Source organism: Medicago truncatula, chromosome 3, assembly GCF_003473485.1.
Source record: "Medicago truncatula cultivar Jemalong A17 chromosome 3, MtrunA17r5.0-ANR, whole genome shotgun sequence".
NCBI classification, from domain to species: Eukaryota; Viridiplantae; Streptophyta; class Magnoliopsida; order Fabales; family Fabaceae; genus Medicago; species Medicago truncatula.
The window spans coordinates 26,541,161-26,559,770 of record NC_053044.1 but is presented as its reverse complement, the minus strand read 5'-3'; the positions used below and the strand labels follow the sequence as shown (position 1 = coordinate 26,559,770).

Sequence of the window (18,610 nt, the reverse complement as noted above, 5' to 3'; positions counted from 1 at the left end):
CCGAACTTGCTTACCAAGCCACCGATATGATTCAGTATTGTTTCGGATTTCAAAATTTCAATCCGGCCTAGTATTGGTTTGGATGATACAATTCGAAACCTACATAGACTTCGTAAAATCCTATGTTTAGAGGATTTGGCATGTTTAGAAACAAATATGCAACGCCTCTGTCCGTTTATCAAGGCATATGAAAAATTCTATTTATTACTTAATAAAAAAAAAAACAATCTAGCTAGTGTCTATGTAACATTCCACTCTTCAGTTTATTGGAATTTTACCAATTGGATGTTTTAGAGGACAAATGTTTATGAAAGATATTTATGACGAGGATTATTAAGCGGCCACAGTCGTACATGCAGGTTCACTTATCAATATCAGTTTAAATACGTTTAGGATGAAGGGCATTTTAGTAATCTCGCCACGAGAGCTATTTAAGAGAATCTTATGTATTTTCCTTCATTGTACAATGCTCTTTCTCTCTCTAGATTTGTATATCAAATTTTTCTTCTCCCTCTCTCTAAGAAATTGGCCCTCACTCTCATTGAAAATGACATCCATTGATTCTCTGAATCTTCAGAACTACCATTGCAAACACCATAACTACCATTGCTTGGCCTTGTTAATTTCTTCTGCATCTTTGGGTCTCCAACTATCCAGAATTTGGCTTACATAGTCTGAGCATTCCAGCTTCTGAGTTGACTTTAGAGTCTGATCAGTCAAGTTTCTAAGTTGTCGTCAGATTCTAACTCCTTCAGATTTTGACTTGGATTAAGCTTCTCTTGAAAATTCTTTGCTCTATATTTGTTCTTTCAAAACCAATACATGATAAAGACATTATAATTTTTTGTCTATAGTCCTTTATATTTGAACAGATATTATCATATCTAATTGATCTTGTAACATTTTGTTATCATCAAAACTCAAAAGACATTGTTCAAACTTATTTTGTTTCAACAAAATCCACATGAAAATCAGGAATTTCTAGTAGTATGATGATAAAGATTTCATCAATTGATGAATACTGCATTGCAATTCATCATCAAGAGAGTATTTTAGGTTGCTTTTTACATTATCCTAATTATATATTGATACAAATTTAAAGAAGAGAGTATCTTGGATTAGTTTTTTCAATATCCTAATTGTATCTTTAAATAAATTTTACTATAATATTGTTTACTGTTGTTATAGTTAATAAAATAAATAAGTATTTATATTATATTTGTTATATTGTTAGTATCATTGAAATAAATAATCATCTTCATTGAGTTTATTATAATTTGAAATTCATAAACATCGAAGAACAAGAACAAGATTAGAAGAACAAGATTAAAGAGAAGAAGAGAGAATAGAGAGAGAAGAAAGAGGATTATATTATTCTCTTGTGATCTATAATTAGGTTACATATGAGCTCTATTTATAGAGAAATACAATGACTTGGGGAGCAAGCACAATATGGCCCAATAAGCTAACAATATGATCCAATAACCCAATTGCTATATGAACATCCACTTGTAATATTCATAACACTCCCCCTTGGATGTTCATCTCGGATATGCCTCATTAAAACCTTACTAGAGAAAAACTCAGTGGGAAAAAATTCCAGTGAAGGAAAAAGAGTACAACATCCTTTTGTGTTATAATCTGTCTCGTTAAAAACCTTATCAGGAAAACCCAATGGGATAAAACCATGGTTAAGGGAAAAAGAGTGCAGAACACATCTTTGTCTCCCCCTCATAAAGACAATTATATATGAGACGAAGAAGTTTAAACAATCTTTTATGCTAGTTACTCAAAATCTTTACTTGACGGTGACTCTGTAGAAATATATGATATATCTCCATACTCTTCTCCAAATTAGCAGGTCTTGTGATATCTTCATATTGAGTTGTTGAAAGAACCTCCTTTTAAAATTAGAAAACCACAAGTTTCTTGTATGTGTGAAATCATAATCCTTAATAAAGAGCATTCTCCACTTCCTTGACGTAGTGCTAACATATTCAAATGATCGGATGATATTGTTGTTTCTCTAAGATACAAATTGTATGTTTGACTTTGCTGCAATATCTGTATTTACTAATATTGACAAAAAAAAATACCACAATATATATATAATAAGCAAAATACGTTCGTGTCCTCACCTGACCAATTCAAATTGTTCATGATTTTCTTGAGGACATGATCTTTACTCACATCAAGTGACATCACAATCATTCTAGTACATAATCAATTAGATATGTCCATAAAAACATTTATATAACAAAATTTAGAATCTCTTCAGGAGTTCTAATATATATACGATTATAACAAATTCATTTCAAATCCTTAAAATGGACAAATGATGTCATCTTTCCAATAGATTTGATATTACGTTTCACTCAAATGAAATCCTTCAAGTAGTTTCATATAATACAAATAAATTGTAGCACATTTTCATATAATTTAAGCCTTTCATGTGCTACTGAACTTAATCAAGTATGAAAAAGTTCTTGGATTCACTTCTGGTGAATATGTCTTTTAAAATAAATGGTAGATATTTACCAATTCATTTCAGGTGAACATATCAAACTCTGTATATATGTAATTTACCATACTAATTCCTTTTTCGCGCGAAAAATCATATATAGTCATTTACCTTCACACCTTCAAATGTGCAGACTACAAGTCCAAACAAAGTCTGCTTCATGAAACGAGTTTGATTTCAATAGAATTGTCTCTTTCCATTCTGTAGATATTTTCTTTATCTATAATCTTTAGTCGACTTTAACACATGATCCTCATTATTACTTATCACATAGCGCTATATTATATGCAAAAACACATCAACGTTGACTTCATTTCGGTCCCATCTCATTCCATTGAGATCTTGTATTCATGACATAATTTACCAATATTTTATAAGTTTCAGGTACCTGATTAGTTCTTCTGGAACTGAAAAATCAATTATGTCAGAAAACTCTTTTAGAGTTTCTATATCCTCGTTTTGGGTTATCTTTCCTTTAAGCTCCTTTTCTTATTCAAAGCCTTTTATATTTGGAACCGATTGATCTATCATGCTTCAGGCATGATGAAGACTCATTTGCAATATTAGATTATCCGATATGGACATCTATTTCGATTGGAGCATCCATTAGCAGCTAATAAGATTTGTTTACCTTTGCAAATGAGTTATATCTTGAGGATCAAGAAGAGACAATAATATTTCCTTTCAAATAATTTATTTGAACTTCAGGTTCACAATTTTTAGCTGCTTACCATCTCCCCCTAATATTGGGAAAACCAAACCATCAATTGATAATCAGCCTACTAAGCTGTAAACAAGTTGGCTCAATACAATTAAAGATATATGGAGATTTATATCAAATACATTTTCCCAATATTCTTTCAAGATTTATCAAAATGTATTATATTGGAGCAATTGTGACATACACAACACATCCAAAAATTCACTTGGAAGAAAAATATCAGGTTGTTAACCTTAAACCAATGATAAATTAAGGGGAGAACTTACATATAGTAATGTGTTGGCTTGATGCATATCAATATCTCAATATACAAAATTATTGATTTTCAAAATTGAGTCTATAAGGCATGATCTCATAACCAAAACAGAGTATATAAGATATGTTCTGATAAGTATCAATCATACAATTAACTTTAGACGTCTAAAGAATGGATCTTCCAGTCCATTTTATTAGCATATGCTTATTCAATATCAATTTCAATTGAAAAATGATACTTATCAAATGATTTCTGAAAATTTCAGAAAATAAACTTAGTCAAATTTGTTGAGAAAATAATCTCACAAACTTATGGTTGTGAATATACATGTGATCATTTAGTTGATGCATCGATTCAAATTATATAATATCCAAGTGATTCACATGATCAATGTATTAATTTAAATAACACCTTATATAGGTGAGAGACTCATTCTTTTAAATTGTCAACTCTATCTGGGAACTATTAACACACAATAGTTACTAGATTGAAGAATCTTCTGGCTCTTCAATATATATCCATTTTTTTTTCAAATAATTTATGCATCATAATAGATCCGGGATAACCCAACCGATCTTGCCATCGATTTGTAAACTTATGGTTTATAATAATATGTGCTTCCATTGCACTAATAATATAATATGTAAACTTCAGGTTTATAATAATATTTGATTCATTTGTTCTAATCCATTTGAAATTTGAAACATGATTTGTAAACTTATGGTTTACGATATTATGTGCTTCCATTGCACAAATAATATAATATGTAAACTTCAGGTTGACAATAATATGTACTTCCATTGCACTAATATAAGTGTATTATAAATAAGAGACAAAATAAAATTTTCACTACACTTATTTTCTCCAAAGTATATCTCGTAATATAGAGATTTTTAACATTAAAATTTTATGAGAATGCAATCTCAATGTGTAATGTGACAATAAATTAGCTCTTTGGGAGCCTTCAATAATTTATTTATTTTGAAGTGCAATGCTAACATTGATTCCTTGCATCATAAATTATGAAATATACTTTTGCCTCCCCCAAAATGCATGATTGAAACCACATTATAGTAGAAAATTTAATAACAATAAATTCAACTATCATAATCATGCTATGAATCAAATATTCAATTTCAAATGAAATAAACTTGAATCTTATATATACGAGAGAAAAAATCATGTCAATATTGATTCACTACATGTGAATATAAATATTTACCCATATATTGTAGAATCAATATTTCTCAAAATTAAAGAATCAAACCTTTGTATAATGTACTACCAAATTGAATTACAAAAGTTGAGATTCATTATTAAAATACAACAAATCTTCCACAAATATATATCATAACCAATTATATAGCATTTCTTTATTTATTTATTTTATAACTAAATACAAAGTTTATACACAAAAATTATGTGAATCAATTTTAATTTCAAACTAGAAATTAAAAGGTAGGATATAAATGTTTTGCCAAATAAAAATATATTTTCACAACAAATAAATTCAATTAATCAAATTCAATTCAATGCTAACAACATATTTGCATTTGTTGTTACAATGATCAAATAACCATACTCAATAATTCAAAACAAATATTTGTATACATGACATTTATGTGCATATCGATAATGGATCATAAATAAGTTTAAATCAAAATCCACACAAAAATTTCCCAAATTACATGAAAGCACAACCATAAAAATAAAATATTTATTTGTCATCAAAAGAAAACACAAATATTGAATAGAACAAATAGATGTACATATCTCCTTATAAGAAACTTCAGTTTTTCGAAAGTATAGAAAATTTTCTACACCGAAAAAAATATTTGGTCTACTATAATTTAGAAAAGAGTCTATATAGTCTATATGAGCCGAAATTCAAGAACTTAAAACATGATAATTTAGTTGCCAAACACAATTTTGGTGGTTGAGATATTGAAATTGCCAAAATCGCATGGGATCAAAATTTTCTATCGTGAAGTCAATTTGCTTCTAAAAATAATGATTTTATCCAATTTTTATTTCAAAACAAAAAAATTGTGACAATCCACTAAAACAAAATACATGATTCTAATTGGTGTCTATCAGTCAAATTGACAATTAATCCATAACAAACAAGAGCCATAAAGTCAGACAAAAAAAACGGAATTAGTTACATTATCTTTTTGAATTAGTTTCTTATTTTGGAAAAGTAAAAATATATAGAATTTAGAAAATAATTTTTGGATCAAATTTACAAATAAAAGATAATTGATATGATTTGAATCCTTAATTTTTTGTAAGAAAATAATTAGATCTTTAATTTAATATTATATTTGAAACAAACTCAAACGTAAAGATATGTTTCAAATCAATAATAATAATAATAATATATATATATATATATATATATATATATATATATATATATATATTTGGAAATAATCTATAATTAAAGGAAACAATCTCAATCAAATAGAGATTTTTAAAATAAAACCAAAAAGATAAATAATAATTAAATCAAAGGATAATTTCAACTGAATCTTAAATCAATAAAACATGGAAATTTGGTGAAAAAAAAATACACACCAATTCACAAAAGAAAATGAGTTTTTTCAAGAACTTTTTCATGAACTACTCACAATCAAATCAATTATTTGTGCAATCCATGCATCACTATTGAATTCTTCAGGAATTCATGGAGAATAAAATTGGTTGATTTTTAAGTTTTTTGTACGATCCTTCATAGATGTATCACTATTGAATTCTTCAGGAATTCATGGAGGATAAAGATTTGATTTTTAAGTTCTTTAAGAACTATGCAATAAATTTAAACCATAAAATAATTATCCAAGCAATCCTTCCTTCATAGATTAACGTTTTTGAATTCTTCAGGAATTCAAAGAGAAAATATTAAGTTCTTCAGGAACTACGCTGTTGAATTCTTCAGGAATTCAAAGAGAATATATAATATTTAGTTCTTCAGGAACTACAGTTTTGAATTATTCATGAATTCACAAAAAATATTAGTGAGTTCTTCATGAACCACACTTTTGAATTCTTCCAAAATTCACATAGAGTAATATTGACTTCTTCAGAAACCATATAATAGATCTCTTTGATTTTATAATACGAGATCAATCCTTATGCAATACTTCAGGAATGCATATGGAATAAATAAACACAGTAATATAATACAATTCACATAATAGTGGTTCAATGTATCTCTAAGAAACTGATTCCAATTGATTGAATTATAATAGTATAGTCTATAATCATCGATATGAAAATTAAAACTTATTTTCATATAAATAGATTAAAAAGAATTACATACCTCAGTTGGTTAGAGTCTCGTGCTGATAACGTGTTATGAAACTATTAGAATAAGAAGAACAAGAACAAGATTAGAAGAACAAGATTAAAGAGAAGAAGAGAGAATAGAGAGAGAAGAAAGAGGATTATATTATTCTCTTGTGATCTATAATTAGGTTACATATGAGCTCTATTTATAGAGAAATACAATGACTTGGGGAGCAAGCACAATATGGCCCAATAAGCTAACAATATGATCCAATAATCCAATTGCTATATGGACATCCACTTGTAATATTCATAACAGATATATTTAATTAAAATCAAAATTTTATAAAAATAAAATAAAAAAATACCGTTAATAACTTAGGAATAGTATAGCTCTTGTGTTGCCGCTACTAGTATATAATGTTGCTCCCATTAGCTCAAAAAAAAATGTTGTTACTTTGATTAAAATTTCTGGATCGCTATAAAATGATGAGGCACGTACGAGACAGAAGGCAGAAAATGAAAGACACAACATTGGTGTTTGATTGATAAACGTAACCTCTTAACATCAGTCGTTTTCAATGTCTCATCGTATCAGTTTCATATTTAAGAAATGTCTATCTTTATCTTTAAGAAATCTCTACTAGTGTCGGTTTAATATTTAACCTAAGTGTGATGATATATATGTGTCCCTAAAAAATCTATCCTGAATTTATCATAGAGAAATGGTGGGCGTTAGATCTTGTATTATGTGTTGATGGATATAATAAAAGTCTTATTAATGATACACTTTTTAACTAAAGTGAATATTTTAGGATAAAACCGATCGTTATAACGAACAATATCTTTATCGTATTTTTACATTGAGAAATTGATTAAACAAATTTCAATGCGATACTACTGTATTTGCTTATTTAATTGGTGCCTGCAAGATACTAGTTATCATTTCCCATTTTAAAATATATATGTGGAGGGATCAAATTACACCGCTTAAAAGTTACATCAATATTATACTGTTCAATATCGTTTTATAACTTTTAAATTTGACTGTTACATTGTAAGTTTATATCACATAGATCATTCACGTAAATTTTTACGAAAATCTAAAATCATTTCATATGTTATTGAGATACATCAAGAGTAACAATTTATGCACTTTTACATAACACCGTTAAATTTGTTGTATCTCAATAATATATCAAGTGATTTTAGATTTTTGTAAAAATTTACGTGAATGATCTATGTGATATAAACTTACAATCCAACAGTTAAGTTTGAAAAATATAAATAGAGTAAAACGATATTGAGCGGTGTAATTTGATCCCTCATATATATATATATATATATATATATATTGTGTATATATATATTGTGATCATCGTGCATGTATAGTTTTCACCGGTGTTTTGTAAGCTTTTGTAAGATTGAGGTTCTATTCTTTGTAACATAGTGAGCTTTTATTTGAACTCTATTTTTATTTTTACGGTTGTTATCAGATGACATAATACAAAATTTATCCAACAACTAAAGAGAAAAGTATATAATTTTATTATACCACTGACTAATAATTGGTGTAGCAAGAATGAGACTCATGTGGACCACTTTTTCGTTGTACATCTATTGCATTTTTCTTTCTTAAATAACACAACCAAACACTCCTCCCGTCTTAACTCTCACTATTTTCATTCATTCTCCTCTCAAGTTATTTCATTCACCTTCTAAATATGGGAGAAGCTCAAGATCTTCAACTTCAAAAAATGGGTATGTAACTCAAACTTTCATCTTCTATTTTCAAAAACACAAAGTGACCTTAACTATGTTATCAAATTATATGTTTCATAAATTCAAACATAATATCTTTCAAAAACAGAAAGAATACTTTAATTATGCTATGAAGTTGAAATATTTTATTACTATATTGTTTGTCTGAAAGTATAAGTAAAGAAAGAGAAACTTTATCATATTTTATAATTTTTATATACATAAGATTAAAAAGAAAAGAAAAAAATGATAAACCGGATATAAACAAGAGCCCAATAGAATCCAGACAAAACAACTAGCAAAAACAATCAGTGGAACACAAAAGCTTCTTCTTAGTTTTTTTACTAAAACTATGAAGGTATGTCAACAAGTATAGATACTTTCAATTGCTTTAGACTAAAAAACCATTTTCTATTATTTTGAACTTATATTAACTAAAGGTTAATTTTGTAAATTTGATGTTCAACTCTATAATTTTTTCTTGTACTATTAGCGCTGGTTGTATTAATTTTCTAGGGTTAATAAATGTTTGAGTAAATAGTCAATTTTCCCTTGAAATTGTAAGTTTCGTTAATTACCCCTTCGAAATTAACAAAATTTCAATTACCCCTTGAAATTGCATAACGTTAATCAATTTACCCCTTCGTCAAATTTTTCTGTTAACTGTTTACGATTATGATCAAATATCCCCCTTAAAAATTTAGATTTTTTTTCTTACCAAAAATCATACATTTAGTTCTTCAAGTAGTATATTGTACCTATTGTCATAAAAATTCTATTCACAAGAAAATGAATGAATATATGCCAAAGAAATCATGGTTTTGTCATGTGCATCATTTTCATTCATATTTCATATTTATCAACAAGCCTTGTTTCTTCTTCCTTCTGCAGATATTAACCTATGAATTTTCTTTATGGAAACACAATTATCAAAGACTTGTGTACTTTATGACTCCATACTCTAACATAATTACCAACTTGTGTAAAAAAAAGTCTTCTATATATGTATATATTTAAAACACATGAGAGTAACATATCTTCCATAAATATTTATATGACAAATAGCTGCATAAACATACATTTCATACAAATTTATATGATCAATAATCGTTAATTTGTTTGCCTTTAATATCTTTTGAGTCAAGGATAAAAAAAATATAAATTTTCAAGTTTATGGGGCATTTTGCAAAGGCTAGCAAATTTGAATACAAATTAAAAATACATGTAAATATACCAACTTTATCCAATATCAATGATATTGATATATAATATGAATTGATGTATTGATCAATTTTAGCTATTTTTGTAGAACTCAATGAAGCCAAAGAAACATTCTCATTGGAGCAAAATAGTTTTAAAGATCAAATAATGAATGGATCAATCATGACCAATAAGAAAAGAATATACTATATCAAGGTAGCAATTTATGCAGCACTTGTGTTAGTAGGCCAATCATCTGCAACACTTCTAGGAAGATTATATTATGAAAAAGGAGGAAAGAGTAAATGGATGGCAACCGTTGTTCAACTTGCTGGTTTCCCAATCCTACTACCATATTATTTTTTCATCTTATCATCCAAAAAACTTACCACAAATAATAATATCATTGTTGATCCAAATCAATCATCTACATACATGCTAGCTTTTGTCTATGTCTCAATTGGCCTAATTAGTGCATTAATTTGCTACTTATATTCATTAGGGCTAATGTACCTCCCTGTCTCTACTTTTACACTTATAGGCTCATCCCAATTAGGTTTCAATGCATTATTTTCCTACTTCCTCAATTCACTCAAGTTCACACCTTTCATAATCAACTCTTTAGTCCTTCTAACAATTTCTTCCTCCCTCCTTATGTTCCAAAGTGAATCCTCAAACTCCACAAATGTTTCCAAGAAAATGTATTCCATTGGATTCATATGCACTTTAGTTGCATCTGCAGGGTATGGGTTGATCCTTTCCCTTACACAACTAGCTTTCAAGAAGGTTGTGAAAAGGCAAAATTTTAAAAGTGTGATGGACATGATAATATATCAACAAATGGTAGCTACTTGTATTACTCTAGTAGGACTTTTTGCAAGTGGAGAGTGGAATGGTATAAAGAATGAAATGGAAGATTATGAGTTGGGGAAAGCTTCTTATGTCCTTGATCTCACTTTTATAGCCATAACTTGGCAAGTCTTTAGTATTGGTTGCGTTGGACTAATTTTTGAGGTTTCTTCACTATTCTCTAATGCTATAAGTGTTTTAGGTATGCCTATTGTTCCTATACTAGCTGTGGTTTTCTTTCAAGACAAAATGCATGGGATTAAGGCCATTTCTATGGTACTAGCTGTTTGGGGCTTCATATCCTATGTGTATCAACAATATTTGGATGAGAACGACGTCATAACCGAAACGAGAAACACTCCTCACATTAGCAAACATTCTTCAACTTTAGAAGAGGGTAACTAAAGAGGGTGATTGTCGATCTGGGTTAACATGATATCCGAATCAAGTAGAATCAATTCAATATGTAAAAGGATTAGGTTTGTTCATAACATTGATTCAGCTTATATTCTTGTGAACCATATATGTTTGATTAGGGTATGGTGTTGAATACTTAAACCAACTTTCAATATTGTTGGTGATTTTAAATTTATTACATCTTGATGAAAATTGTATTTTAAAGTTTTATGAATGTGATATTTTTTAGGAAACAAATACAGTCTTATGATGTCTATTTTTGTATTTCGAAAATAGTTTTTGTTTTTGGGTGGTGAAAAAGAAACCGTTTAGAAGTACAGTTTAGCACAATATATAGATTGTTATTTATGCTTTGGGCTTTCTTTAATTGTAGTTTATAAGAATAGTTTAGCAAAAAGACTATTACTTTTTCCACCCTCCACTGTTCTCGTGCGCCCTGTAAAAAAGATACAAATATCCCTAGTCCGGATTATGTAATCCGAACCAGATTATCGGAGTTTTTCGGATTATAAAATCCGACAGTTACGATATGTGATTTTTTGTGTTTTATTTGATGTCAAGGCAACAAATAAACCAAGGCAGCAAGATCTATCTATATATTTTTGACAACATGCTGAAGATCTTCATCACGCTATCAAATAGAGAGAGCAATCTATTTGCGATAGCATGAGGAAGATCCTTAGCACAATGAAAAAAAAAATCCATGATTTCTTTGGTGTGTTTATGTGTTTTGCTGGAAATGAAGATGAAAACCAGAAAACTTATTTACAGAGGTATCTGGACGTTGTGGACCACATAAACTATCGGTGCAATGTGGTCCATACAAAAGAATCCTATGATGAAGGAATTCGAATTATGTAATCCGAATTTCACTTACACCCTATAAAATTGAGTTGAATTCAGATTATTTTAGCGTGTAAATGAACATTTTTGGCGTAAAGTAACACATAATGAAAATTTAGATAATATATATTATTTAAAACATAATAAAACATCTTAGTTGAACAACATATAACTAACACGTAATAAAAACAACATAAAACATGTAATTAAATAAAACATAACACATCATCACATATCATCTAAATTAATGTCTCTGGTGCATCCATTAGTTCCCTGATCTCTTCGTAGTTTCTTCGCTGGATCAAACTTTGTTGAATATGTTCAATAGATCTCACCAACAGGGCGTCCAACTCGATCGGCCCGTATTGACCAAAGATCGAGAACATGGTTCTAATGTCGTCGTCGTTCATGAGCTTCATCTGGCTGAACCGCACACTCTCAGACGAGCGTCGATACTCAACACCATCCACCCTCCACGTATCTTTGTAGTTGAGTTCGAGGTTAATTTGATTCAGCTCACTCTTCAACCTAGAGAGGGTGACATCAGTGGGCATCCCGAACAAATGGGGTGGTTTCTCCCCGTTGTAGTAAACTGCAGCTACCTTGGTGTTTGGATCAAAGACAAAGTTTTCCATAGATTTTTTTTTGTGTGGTTTCTGGTTATGAGCACAGGGACACCTATTTATTGAGGTTTTTGGGCGTCCTGGACCACAGGAACTGTCGGTGCAATGTGGACCACATGAAAAATTCATGTTTCGGATTGTATAATCTGAAATGTCCCTCACCTTACATAAGGTGCGCAATTTCCTTCACATATTCACCAATATCGAATAAATTCAAATTATATAATCCGGAAACCATGTGAGGATTTCAGATTATATAATCTGAAAATAACTTGTCATTTGAATTCAGTAAATTCCAATTTAAAATTATGCTTATTTTATATTTTTTTTGTCCTAGATCTTGAGGTCCTAATGGAAGACGTCTTGGTAGTTTAAAGTTCGACCAAACTGTAAGTGAAGTCTCACAAAAGATTCTTTAATTTGAAACATTATTTAAGTTTGGATTCTTCAAAAAGATCAATCATTAACTAAAACCCATTAGTAAGTTTAGTTCAATTTGTTTCTTAATTTTTTGAAGTATATATGACGTATGTATAGTAAAGAACAATTTTCACTATTATAAAAAGAAATTAAAATTTTCAACGGTGCTTTCGTTGGATTGTGGTTCTATTCTTTATAAAAAGAAATAGTAGGTTTATCAAGAGAAAGACACAGCAATATAATCTGTGTTCTCAAAATATTTTATCATTTAATAAGCAGATGTATGCAAAGTTTAGTCCTTTTATTTTTTTTGTCGTGGTCGGGGTTTGAACCAGAACCATACATATATTATGCATTGTTCATATCAACTAAGTTAAGTTCACGAGGACAAAGTTTAGTCATTTAACTCTATTTAAACTGTCTCCTAATTAAGTATATTTGATATGTTGTTGTGCAAATTCAAATTTATAATTCTCCACTTACTTAACATGTGCGTGAGTTTCACCGCTATACTATTTAAACAAACAAACAATAAAACTTTATTCGAACTAATGAAATATATTTTGTTTCCATGTATTAAAGAGTCTCATCAATTTATATTTAGTATCATGATTTATCGGTGCAAGGTAATGAATTCTTTCAATACTTAATCAACCATGCATGCCTCAAAGGGGTTTGTATAAATACTCAATATGTGAGGATATGAATCACTTTCAACTTTTTTTTCTCAATTTCTGTATTCATATCTTTGCAACTTTTTGCACAATTTTTACAGGTTCCCCGAAGTTGCTAAGCTTCGTCTTTTGTTCTCGCATGAATTTACAGGTTCCCTGAAGTTGCTAAGCTTCGTCTTTTGTTCTCGCATGAAATTTGTGGGATTATTAACACTCTTTCATTGTCCCCAAATACTCAGTATGCAGCTTACCTCGTGTTTAAGATAATTTATGCCCATGGATATGTGAACGAACCTGTGAGCTTTTTTGATGGTGTCGATGGTGGCCATCGAAGCATTAAATCCGTTTGTTTGGATCCAAACATGAAACATAATCCGTACAACAAAGAAGAAGAATTGCATCGTCCTAATGTGAGAAGCGATGGGTGGTTGGAGATTGAGATGGGAGAATTTTAGAACAATCACACTAATACGTAAGACCCTCTTATGGCTATTTAATTGTGAAATTCAGCCTTTCCTATAATTTTGAATTTTGTACGCTTGTGATAATTATTATTATTTTTAAAATAACAAATCTTGTATTAATCAATAATATTAGTGTTACAATTATTTAGATTAGGAGGCATTTCCTCCATCCAAACTTTATTAGGATCAGATATAGCATTGTGATTATAATATCAACTCACCACAAATAGTAGTCAGCACCATTTTCTCCCTCTAATGAATTCTCCTTGATTGCTTTGCACTCCTCTTGCTTAAGAACTTTATTTGCATTAGAAACAAATACATCACACGCCATTTATAACTTCGAAGCTTTAAAATGGATTAAACACACAAAAATTCAAGTTTAATGTTTTTCGGCTGAAATTGATCCCTTACACTTTTGCTACGTCATAATTCAAATAAAAAAAGAGAGAAGTCGGCCATGTTGGAAGTAGCACTTACCCCATATTCACCTGGAAGTTCGATTTTGAAGGCATTGTCATTAATCCTAGAAAGTACTTGAAAAGTCCATCTTCCCACAAAAGGTGAATATTGTGTAGTGCTGGAAAACTCAACATGACGCAACCATTCTTCCCACATTTTAAAATAAAAAATAAAAAATTTAGGAAAAAGCTTAAGAAGAGTAGAAAGAGTTTAATTTACTACCTCAGTTTGTCCATATCGGTTTGTTAATGACGAATAAAAATTGTGTCTGCAAAAGCTTAAGTTTGAAAACCTTTAGAAAATATTTTTGACTATTGAATTTATGCTAATGATTCAAATCATAAGACTAAATCAATGTCTCAAAATCAGAATTCAAGTATAAATAAGAAATTCACCAATGAATTCCGTTTATCAATACAACAACCAATACACAATTCAAATCACAAAACTAAACAATATCAAACCAAAACAACGAATAACAAATCACACTAACAAAGTATTAGAACACTTGATATATGAATGAATTCTTTGAAGTTAATTTCCAAGGAGATTGAGATTGAGATTAGGTTAATGCAAAATAAACTCTCACAATCAAATGGTAATCAATTCATTCTATAGATTCATCTATTACAAATAAATTGTTGAAAGTAAAAGGATAAGGAAGAAATGAACGCCAAGATTTATAGAGGTTCCCCTTTTCGTCCTCGCTAGGGTTACGTCTTTTCTTCGTAGAAGAATACGTCTCTTCTACAAGCTTCCACTATGATAAAAAAATGTTTACAAGTGTATGATTACAAAAAAAATCCTTCGATTCCTAATCTTCTATGCTAAATAATCACACAAGATCTAAGCCTGAAGCACGTTAGAATTAGGAAAGTACTTAGCTATGTAGCATCTAGAAATTAGGGAATTGAGATAGATAAAAAGTCTCCAAGCCTACTTGGCTAACATAGCAAGATTAAAGTCAGAATTTTAAATCCCATTCCTCCATCATGCTTGGATCTGAAAAGAGTAGCTTTGTTAGCCCAATGAATTTTTCTCTTAGTTTCAGTGTTGCCCCACCAGAATGAACAAACAGCTTGTTCAATTTTTTTCACATAAACCCTTGGGGAGTAAAAAACGAAAGTTGCCCACTCTGAACCAAATAGAATTTGGATAGAGGAGGTGCCAACTCAAATATCTAAGGAGTATTTTCAAGATCTTTTGAGCCAATATATTTCGTCTTTTATTCAAAAAAAAAAAACTTCTAACTAACTATGGTTACTTGACCATCCTAATATAGAAAAGTTGTATATTTTTTTTGTTGAGGGGGTTAATAATGATATGTCATGTTATTCGGTTTGATAATTGTCATGATATAAGAACTTTTATTGATAGTTAAACGAGCAACTAAATTATTCGGTAAGGAAATGTTAAAATGAGCGCAAATTATTGGATAATGCATTACAACATTACCATTTAAACTTAAAAAAAACTTGATTCGTTGCGGGGACGGGGATGGGGCAGGAATACCCGAACCCATTGGGGAAGGGGGTGAGATTCAATTTCTCATCCCCGTTGGATATGGATAGGATAACGGGTAAGTATATGAGAGTAGGGGATGAGGAAGACAAAACTCATCCCTACCCCACCCCATTGTCATGCCCACTTCTAGTAACAAACTTGTGCTAATCTAAAGTTACATTATAACAGCTATGCACTACATTACTGCACTAATGCATCCTCCTCTGCACCTCTAGATCCTTTGTACAACTAGAATGAATTACTTCAAGTCCATACACGTATAATTATCATTTCTCTTACCGTGTTTGATGTGTTGACAATTCGACACAAAAATGTGATGTTGAAGATGAGAAAAATTCTTGAATTGAAAAACAAGTGGACGAGAGTCAATTTCAAGTAGAGTAGACGCAGTCAATATTAAAGAGGGGTATGGTGGAATATTCTCCGTTACCGTTGTCCTAGTTGTGGACATTATTTGTACCTTTCATTTTCTTGATGGAGCTAAACATACATATAAGTTAAAAGATTATTAAACATATATGATCTAAAAGTTCTTGTTTAACCTTTGTGTGGTTAAGAAAAATAATAGACTATTGTGACGAAACGGTAAAGGAACGTAAGAAAACAACATCAAGATCTAGACAAAAAGATGGCCCTCTTGATTACTTCACTCTACAAAAACTCAAGATGCTTTTTTTTTATCAACTACTATTATTATGGTGTATTTGGTTCAATTTTTTTTTTTTTTAAGTTTACACATATCACACAATCTATACACACACAAAAGAAGTTCTAATTAGGGATAGGGTCCCTAATCAATGTGGGTGGGTCACAAGTTGTGTAGTACGCAGACTTTTCTCTCCAAATGGGTTGGAATTTGTCAAATTGCAACTTGCAACCAACCAACACCCACCAATAGGCCAATGTAGTACACTTTGTCTATGTGATAATAACTCACCATAAGGTGTAGTACAAAATTGGAAACCCTATCACAACACCAAACATCACTACCAGCTCATACGGTCCTAGTCCTCTCCTAGATCCAATCAATTCACCCTCATCATATAATTCAATTTATTGATTATCATTTCAAGTAATTAATAAACTTCAAATAAGATTAACTAATTAAAAATAGATAATTATATATATTTTTTTATAAATTGTTATTTTTTACAGAATCATTAATCATGATTTATAATTTACATGAGTTTTAAGTTAAATATGATAAAAATTAAACATTTTAATGATGAACATATATAATTCACTGATAATATATACATATACACACACAATTAGTGTATATGGATTAAATCATTAAATTATTTGAGATTATCATGATTTGACATTTAAAGTTAAATCTATCGTCTTACATATTGTGTGCTGGTGTCCGATGGGCCGGTTTTTTGCTTCGAGATCGGGAGTTGGTGTCTAGCTGCAATTTTGTTTGACTTGATATGGTGTTCTCTGGTGTACCGGGGGCGAGGGGTGCCCTGTTGATTTGGTTCTAAAGTTTGGTGGACCGATCACTTTTGATTCGAGATCGGGAGTTAGCTTTTTGGCTCAAGTTGGTTTTTGAGCTTTTGTTTTGTGCTCTTTCGGTGGATCGGAGGTCGAGAGGTTGTGGAAGCTCCTTGTTCATTCGGTTAGGAGCTTTTCGAATGTGGCTCAGCTTGGGTGTTGAAGTCTGGGAGTTTTATTTTGAGTGGTGTTCTTTGGGGGTGAGTAGTGACGATGGGTGGTTGTGGATATTGTGCTTACAGTGTTTGTTTCTGTTAAGAGGTCCGTCTTAGGTGGTGATATATTTTCGTGGGTTTATCCTCAAGGGCTTTGTTTGGTGGTTATGGTGTACCGTATATATGCGGCACCATTTATATCTTGTTTCGTCCATACCTTGCGTATTGCAGGGATAGCGTTTAATAATATTTGCTGATTAAAAAAAATGCAGAGCACTAATTTGGATTGTTAGTGATTAAAACAATTTGTGGTTGACCTTACTAACCACATTTTTTGTCAAGTAGTCTTAGTGGTTAGACCTCACACATTTTAAATATGGAGAAGTGAGGGTGTCTAGGCTTTGAACCTTATCTCTTGCATATAATATGCAATATTTTTACCAACTGAGCTAAACTCACACATTTTAAAATTTGGATTATTAGCGATTAAAATAATTTCTAGTTGACCTTCCTAACCAAATTTTGAATTATCTGGTTTTTTCTTCTTCTTATTATATATGTGATTTTAGCATCAAATTATAATTTACACCATATATTTTTATTTCTATCTCTCATATTCTTTTACCTTCTGCAAAACGACGAAACTAACACACATTGAGTGTTTTTAAATGGGGAATTGTAGATTTGAACACGAGCCACACTATATCAAATGTGTATACCTTCTATAGGGGTGTGTAACATGTCAGTTTGGTTATGTTTTTGAAAGAAAAGAAAATTAAACCAATTAGAAAAAGTTAGTTTAGTACGACCTTAATTTGTATTATTTTCTTGTGAAATTCGAACTAGACCAAATCTCCCTGAATTGGTTTGGTTCAGTTCAATCGATTTAACAATTTAAAAAAATAAATAATAATAAACAATATCTAAACCAATAT

General features: G+C 30.2%; 2 protein-coding genes across 3 annotated transcripts; both read left to right on the top strand.

Moving 5' to 3' along the window:
- The first annotated feature begins 8,388 nt into the window (after positions 1–8,388).
- On the top strand, positions 8,389–11,250 carry LOC25489124 (purine permease 21). Of its 2 annotated transcripts, none has more exons than XM_013604564.3 (2): positions 8,389–8,547; positions 9,857–11,250. In XM_013604564.3, the coding sequence occupies exons 1-2, from the start codon at positions 8,511–8,513 to the stop codon at positions 10,999–11,001; spliced, it is 1,182 nt and encodes a 393-aa protein (XP_013460018.2). In that variant the 5' UTR covers positions 8,389–8,510; the 3' UTR covers positions 11,002–11,250. The 2 variants fall into 2 exon arrangements, with proteins under 2 accessions (XP_013460018.2, XP_039687158.1); XM_039831224.1 differs by having other exon boundaries at positions 8,404–8,547; positions 9,860–11,250.
- A 2,305-nt stretch (positions 11,251–13,555) lies between these two features.
- LOC25489122 (F-box protein PP2-B10) lies at positions 13,556–14,028 on the top strand. Its single transcript, XM_013604562.1, has 2 exons — positions 13,556–13,572; positions 13,725–14,028. Exons 1-2 carry the CDS (start codon positions 13,556–13,558, stop codon positions 14,026–14,028), a joined length of 321 nt encoding a protein of 106 aa, XP_013460016.1.
- The last annotated feature ends 4,582 nt before the right edge of the window (positions 14,029–18,610 follow it).

Coding starts and splice junctions, on each gene's coding strand:
- LOC25489124 (XM_013604564.3), top strand. CDS start 8,511: ATGGGAGAAGCTCAAGATCTTCAACTTCAAAAAATGG. Junction 8,548..9,856: donor TCTTCAACTTCAAAAAATGG/GTATGTAACTCA, acceptor CTATTTTTGTAG/AACTCAATGAAGCCAAAGAA.